Source organism: Chrysochloris asiatica, unplaced genomic scaffold, assembly GCF_000296735.1.
Source record: "Chrysochloris asiatica unplaced genomic scaffold, ChrAsi1.0 scaffold00133, whole genome shotgun sequence".
NCBI classification, from domain to species: domain Eukaryota; kingdom Metazoa; phylum Chordata; class Mammalia; order Afrosoricida; family Chrysochloridae; genus Chrysochloris; species Chrysochloris asiatica.
In genome coordinates this window covers 2,669,854-2,677,675 of record NW_006408651.1, presented here as the reverse complement: position 1 = coordinate 2,677,675, position 7,822 = coordinate 2,669,854, and the positions used below count along the sequence as shown (strand labels likewise).

At 43.2% G+C, this 7,822-nt stretch overlaps 1 protein-coding gene across 1 annotated transcript in view; it reads right to left on the bottom strand.

Annotated features, from left to right (window-relative positions):
- The window catches only part of LOC102836361 (RRP15-like protein-like), an 84,782-nt gene extending 82,728 nt beyond the window's left edge, over nt 1-2,054 (bottom strand). Inside the window, exon 1 of the mRNA XM_006869711.1 lies at nt 1,910-2,054. Coding sequence (XP_006869773.1) covers nt 1,910-2,054 — 145 coding nt within the window. The remainder of the gene's footprint in view (nt 1-1,909) is intronic.
- Nucleotides 2,055-7,822: the final 5,768 nt, after the last annotated feature.

Genomic DNA, 7,822 nt, shown 5'->3' with positions numbered 1-7,822 from the left:
TACCCGAACCAGACATCCTAAATCCTACTCAATAGTTTATTTTCCTTAATTCTTCCATCAGGGGATGAGGACTCAGATTATCTAGAGTCCTGCTGTGGTGCTATAGGATACATATTGGACTGCTATCCACAAGGTCTGTGGTTCAATCCCACCAGCTGCTCCTCAGAAACCCTACACAGAATTGTTATGAGTCACAACCAACTCAACAGCAAGTGGTTACGAATCGGGCTGCAAACCTCAAGGTCAGGAATTCGAAACTACCGGCTGTTACGCCGTGGGAGAAAGATGAGGCTTTCTGCTCCCATCAAGTATTACAGCCTTGGAAACCCTGTACAGGGTCGCTATGGGTCAGAACCGACTCGACAGCACTTAACAACAACATGGTAGTTTCTTCTTCATGATCTTCAGAGCCCAGATTCATATATTCCTTTAGTTGACAAATTATCTGTAGAGAGCCTACTGTGCACTACACACTGTTCTAGGCACCAGAGACACAGCGGTCTTTACTCTCAAAGAAGTTACATTCTAGTTGGAAGACACACACAAGCAAATATGTAAAACATCAGATGGTTTGGTAAGTGCTGGCAATAAAAATACAGCCAGGTAGTAAGTCATAAAATGAAGTCAGGGAAGGAAGGAGAAGAATCATTGAATCACAGATTGAAAGAAGTGAGGGAGAGAGAGCAATTAAACATCTGACAGGTGTTGGGACCAGTAAGTGCATAAACCCAACATGGGATGTGATGTATAAAACAAATTGCAAGGACACCAGTACTACTAGACTATCAGTGAAGGGCAGAATGGCAACTGATGAACAATAAGCTAGCTCATACAGGCTAAGCATCGCGGATGTTATTCTGCAATGGGAACATCTTGAAGAGTTCACTGACATAATGTGACATGCATTATATAAGAATAATTCTGATTCTTATGTAGGCATCAGCTAGTACAGAGGAGCAATAATTGGGCAGTAAGAAGTCAGGGACTACCTGCAGTTCCTTGTAACCAAAGTAATGAGGAAAAGCTGGTCAAATCAATGTTCAAAGTCTTAAAATGCTTATTTCCTTCTCATTACAAGAGCATGAGAGAATGATTGCTACCTTTATTTATTCTACTTTAACCACCTACTTTTCTTTGATTTCGCTATTATTTGATCTTTTCTCCAAATACACACATAGGCCCTAAAGGTATTTCTCTTCTTTCTGTCGTTTGCTCCTCGCACCCTCTGTGACTTATCACATTCTTGTAATACCAACACCCTTCTTTACACTCTTTGCTACAGTTAAGTTTATAGGCGGTGGCAGCAGCTTCTCCCGTTTTAGCAACAGTGACCCCGGAAACATCTGATAAAAACAGGATGCAATTTAAAAACAAAAAAACAGTTGGCAGTTCCCTTTCCCTGAAGAAATCCTCTCAATGAACCAAAATCGCTTCTCTGACACCAAAATCCACTGCCTAGAGTCGATTCCGTCTCATAAGGACCCTAAGTTGTTGTTGTTAAGTGCTGTCAAGTCGGTTCAGACCCTTAGCGACCCTATATAGGGTTTCCGAGGAGCATCTGGTGAGCTTGAACCGCAGACCTTGCAGTTAAAACCGACCCTGCAGTCTAGTGCATTAACTCACAGCGTCACACCAGGGCTCCCTATAGGCGCGGGTAAAACTCCAAGTTTTCAATGCTGCAAATTTTTATGGATGCAGACTATCTCACCAGTGTAGTTCACACCGCTGACCTTTCGGTTAGCAGCCCAACATTTAACCCGCCGCGCCAACAGGACTTCTTCCTCTACAGCCACGAGAAGGTAAATCAGGAGCCGCCTGCATAGAAAGAAACTGTTCTCTCTAGCCCTTTCCCGGAGTTCTCCGCCTGGCCCTTCATTCCGGCCGCCAAAGTTCAGCCCTAGTACGTTACCTTTCCTCTCAACACTGTCTTTATCTGCTTCTTCCAACTTAGAAGATGCGGTCCTGGCCACCAATTTCACCTTCTTCTTCTTCTTTAGGGAGTTTTTCAGCTTTTTCCCTGCATTCACACGTGAGTCCTGTATGGTCGCTGCCATTTTCCACTACCGGAAGCGTAACTAGTTCGTCCGGTGGCAACCAAAGAAAGTTGGTGTTATTAGTTCCGGTGACACAAGGTTCCAGAGAGAGTCGTCTACCCAGGTTCCCCGGCGGGAGTGTGGTTTGGAGAGAAAACTGAAAGTGAAGTTAGTTCCAGGACAACAGCTAGTGAATGCAAAGCCTTAGCCCATTATCTGCCACCTTGCTTTTGCCCAGATCCGTTACCCATTCCGGCCCCAATATGATCTCTAGACCGCTGCTTCCTTCAACAACTGCCGTATTTGATAGTGGTTTGGTGGGTTTCACAATGTTCCTTCCGTGCCTACTAAGCGGTCCAGCAGGTAGGAAGCGAGGAAAATGGGTTTGGGGTCCATAATTAGATTATGATAGTACCCAAACCCACGAATCGGGCAGCAAACCTCAAGGTCAGCAGTTTGAAACTTCCAGCTGTTCCGCGGGAGAAAGATGAGGCGTTCTGCTCCCGTAAAGATTTATAGCCTCGGAAACCCTGTACAGAGTCGCTGAGTCGGAACCAACTCCACTCCAGGCACATAACCACCACCACCACACCTACTTCACAACAGCGAACAACATACCCTCTCATCTGATCACCACCGCCCAAAATTCACAACATAACACTAAAGATCTCTTCTTAAAATGTTAATTAGATTTCCTTATGAGTAATCCTTTCAATGACTTCCAGCTGCAACCCGAATATAATTTCAGGTTTTTTTCCCCAGGGTCCCAGGTTTTATGGACTGCAGCCGCACACCTCTGTCCCCGCCTCCATTCCAGCGGTGCAGGGTTTATGGCGTCCCACGGAGCAGTGCCCACTGAGTGGCTGGTCTCCTTCCCAGGACAGCTTTTCCCTTAGGTCAGCCTCAGGGGAGTCCAAACCTTCACAGCATCTTCCATAACAGTACCCTTTTCAATCTCCCCACCCCTCCAATGTTGGGTCCTTGAGGGCAGGGACAGTATCTCATTCATCTGCTAACTATAAGATCAGCAGTTCAAGCCCACCAGCTGCGCTGCAGGAGAAGAATTTGGAGCTGAAAGCCCTGTGTGGTGTTGTAGAGTAAGCACTAGACTGCTAAAGGCAAGGTCAGCAGTTGAAACTGACTCTATGGCACTTAACAGCAATTGTAACCCCCAAGGCTGCCGTAGGATTTGGCCACTAGCAAGAGCCACTGGGTAAGGTCAATCTGTAGGATTGTGTTTCCATTCTATAGATGAGAGGAAAGCAAGTCACAGAGAGACAAATACTTGAGGGAGGCCACAGAAGCAGAATCACATTCACAGTAAAGCAGTTAGCACCAGTCTGCTCAACCACTACACACTGCCTCTCAAACTGTTAATACTTTATGTGTTGAGAATGTTGTTGTTGTCAGGTGCCATTGAGTCAGAATCGACTCATAGCGACCCCATGCACAGCAGAACAAAACAATGTCCAATCCTGGGCCAACCTCACTACCGCTGCCACACTTGTCGCCATCAATGATGCCACCTGGCCGATCCATCTCGTTGGGGGTCTTCCTCTTTTTCTCTGACGCTCCACCTTACCCAGCATGACATCCTTCTCCAGCGACTGTTCCCTCCTGACACTATGTCCAAAGTATGAGAGGCGAAGCTTAACCATCCTGGCCTCCAAGGAGCACTCTGGCTGCACTTCTTCCAAAACAGATCTATTAGTTCTTTTGGCAGTCCATGACACTTTTAGTATTCTCCTCCAACACCACAACTCAAAAGGCATCAATTCTTCTACAATCTTCCTTATTCACTGTCCAGCTTTCGCATGCATATGAGGTTATTGAAAATACCATGGCTTGGGTCAGGCGCACCTTAGTCCTCAAGCTGACATCTCCGCTCTTCAACACTTTAAAAAGTTCCTGTGCAGCAGATTTGCCCAATGCAATACGTCGTCTGATCTCTTGACTGCTGCTTCCGTGAGTGTTGATAGTTGATCCAAGAAGAATGAAGTCCTTGACAACTTCAATCTTTTCTCCCTTGATAAGAATGTTGTTTATTGGTCCAGTGATGAGGATTTTTGTTTTCTTGACATGGAGATGCAATCCATACCAAAGGCTGTGCTCTTTGATCTTCATCAGTAAATGTTTCAAGTCCTCTTCACTTTGAGCAAGCAAGGTTGTATCATCTGCATATCACAGGTTGTTAATGAGTCTTCCTCAAATTTCTGGCAAGCACTAGAATTCATAAACTGGGGTGAGGAGGGGGAGGGGGCCAACTCTGTTCTCTAAATTAACAGGATTCAAAGAGAATGTTCATTGCATGATAGTGTTAAAGACAATTTCAGTAAACATACCTGTGCTAGTTTTCCATTTATTGAATACAAACCAAAGCAAACTCATAAGCCATGGAGTGGATTCTGACTTACAGCCACCCTGTATAGGGTTTCCAAGGTGTGGCGCTGTAGGATAAGCACTCAACCGCAGAGTTGGTTTGTGAACTGAAAGGTGGTGGCTGGTGGCTGTGTTCCGACTCATAGCGACCCTGTACAGGGTTTCCAAAGCTGTAAATCTTTATGGGAGCAGAAAGCCTCATCTTTCTCCCATGGAACAGCTGGTAGTTTCGAACTGCTGCCCTTGAGGTTTGCAGCCCCATTTGTAATTGCTACGCTACTCACTAATTGTTCCTCGGAAACCCTAGACAGGGTGCCTATGAGTCAGAACCGATTTGACAGCATTTAACAACAACAATTTTTACAGGAGCAGAAAACCTTGTCTTTCTCCCTCGGAACAGCTGGTGGATTTGAACTACCAACCTAGTGCTTATCCTATGGCACCACACAGCTCCTAGCTCCAAATTCATCCTTCTTGGCTGCTCTATGAATATGGGACTAAGTCCTTTAAATATTTTTTTCATTGGTCAAATGGTAGGGTGACAAGCCGTGTCAGTAGAGGATACTCAAGAAATAATTGTAAGAGAAAGGGTCTTCTGCAGGTTCCAGTGTGCCCCCTTAGGATTTGCTGCAGCATCTCAAGTACCAAGGAGCCCCTGGTGGCACTGAAGGATTAGCAGTGAACTGCTAAGCTCAAGTTTGGCAGTTCAAACCCACCAGCTGCTCCAATGGAGAACCATGAGGCTTTCTGCTACCATAAACATTTACAGCATCAGAAACCTAATACAGAGTCCTTTGACCATAAGACTGCTTTGGAAAAGCTCATTTTCTTGCCCTGGATCTTGCATCTACCTGGTTCATTCCATTTAATGTCCAATTCATGTGATTTATTTGTTTTAAAAAGATCCCATTAAAAAGCAAAAAGAGAAACATTGCCATCAAGTCAATTCTGAGTCACGGTGACCCTGGACAGCAGAGCAGAATACACCCATAGGGTTTCCAAGGCTTTCTAGAAGTATACTACCATCACGTCTGTGTTCCTTAGAGTAGTAGCTGGTGGCTACTAACTTCTGACCTTTCAGTTGTTAGCACAGAGCTTTCAACCACTGTCACATCACAGCTTTATTAAGGGCGATGAAAACATTTGGAAATGGGTAGTGGTAAAGATTATGGTGGTGGTGATTGTGTGCCATGGAGTAGGTTCCAACTCATAGTGATCCTATATAGGGTTTCCAAGACTGTAAATCTTTATGGGAGCAGAAAGCCTCGTCTTTCTCCAGTGGAGCAGCTGGTCAGATTCGAACTGCTGACTTTGCAGTTAGCAGCCAAGTTTGTATCCACTACACTACCAGGGCTCTGTGGTAAAGATTGTGCACCATGGGAAACATAACTGTTGTAATTCAGTGCCCTCGAGTGAAGTCCAATATCACCAGCGCTCCAGTGAATATAGGTAATGCCACTGAAGTATACACAGAAAAATGATTTAAATGGCAAACTTTTTTTGTATACTTTTCCATAATGAAAAATTAACAAAATAAAATTTTTAATTACGAATGTTTAAACTTGTATAGTCATTTTTTACCAAAATGTCTAATCAGCAAACCATAACACAATTTTATTTTAACAAGAAAATGAGGAAGTTCCTAGAAAAATGAGCATCATTTTGATACTATGAAGAAAGCTAATTTGATAGGAAAAGAATATTGGCACAAATATTAGGAAATATGCTATCTAGTCCTATTTACATTCTGACTAGATATGAATAGTGGATACTGCTGGGCATGTGCCTACCCAGAATCCTTTCCTCCTTTCATATTTTCTCCCCTTTTCATTAGCTCCTTCTTTTAACACCTGTATGACCCACATATAGGAGTCCTGGTTAGGTCTGTCATTGAGTCATTGAGATGTGATCTAAAAGGGCAGTGGTTCAAACCCACTAGCTGTGAGGCTCCTTCCTTTCTGTTATTGAGTTAAATTGTCTATGTCAGTTTATAATAACTCAGGATTGTTGTTATTTACTTCCCCAAACCTCTGAATTTGATATTGTCTTAGTTTACTGTACTGTTGTAACAGAAATACCATAGGTGATGGTTCTAATGGACAGAAATGTATTTCCTCACTGTTCTGGAGGCTAAAAGTTCAAATCAGGGTCTCTGCGGGGGCTGGTCCTTCCTAGTCTGTGGCCCCGGGCTCCCTTGTTCTTGGGCCTCCTCTGGCATACATCTTCACACTAAGTGCTTCTGTCTGTGTCTACTCTGCTCTTCTCGTAATACAGAAGTAATTAGGTTTAGGGTTAGGACACACCCTACACGAATGCAACCATGGGGAATGTAGTTGTTGTTAAGTGCTGTCCAGTCCTTTCCGACAGGTGGTGCTGTGGGTTAATGCACTGGACTGCAAAGTCGGTTTGAACTGCAAGGTCGGCGGTTCAAGCTCACCAGCCGCTCCTTGGAAACTCCATGCAGGGTCACTATGGGTCAGAACCGACTCGACGGCACTTAACAACAACGTAACAACAAATCTTTACCATAGCAGAACACCTCCTCTTTCTTGGAAGAACAGCTAGTGAATTTGAACTGTTGACTTTGCCCAACACCACCAGCGCAGAAAGGAAACAAAAAAAAAACCAAAACCTACTTCCAAACCAAATTATATCCACAGGTATAGAGATTAGGATCTAACACGTAGATTTGGGGAACATAATTCAACTGGTAACAGATGTACTATGTAACTTCAGTCAAATTGGTCTACCTCTAAGCCTATAAAGGTATAAGTTTCCTCAAATTTAAAAACAAGAAAGTGTGGCTAAATAAACTCTAAAACATTTTTTCCTTACCTTTCTATGTTATTGTGAAGTAGATTTCCAAATAAAGTCTCTTTTCCCAAATCCTTCAACCCCCATCCAAACTCTGTGATTCACAGTTAACATGCAATCTCTCCAAAAATCTAAAATAATAATCATAACATGTTTGTCTCATTATCAACTGTTCAGATATTTTTAAAAGTGATGGCAGGGTACAAAGAATATAGAGATGAAGATAAATGATCCTGTATGAGAATGACTGAATACAATGAAGTAAATAATCTTCCTCTGTGGTAAGCAAAAACGGACTGAATTTGGATACCTATGAATGTATATCAGTCTTTGTCTCTTCTGGATAGTGACCCTGAGAACAGAAGAATGTCATTTTTCACATTGGTCTTCTTAGGAATTTTGAGAACCATTAAGGAGTAAGTCACAGAAGTTTTTTGTTTTTTTTTTTCTGACTAGGGTTGGTGTTACCCCCCAACCCCCACCATGGACCTCCACCAGTAAGTACCACACCATATAGAATTCTCAGTAATGTTTATTATCAATTTTAACCATAATAGTATGTGATAAAAATAGTTCAAATTGCTTAAATGCAATAT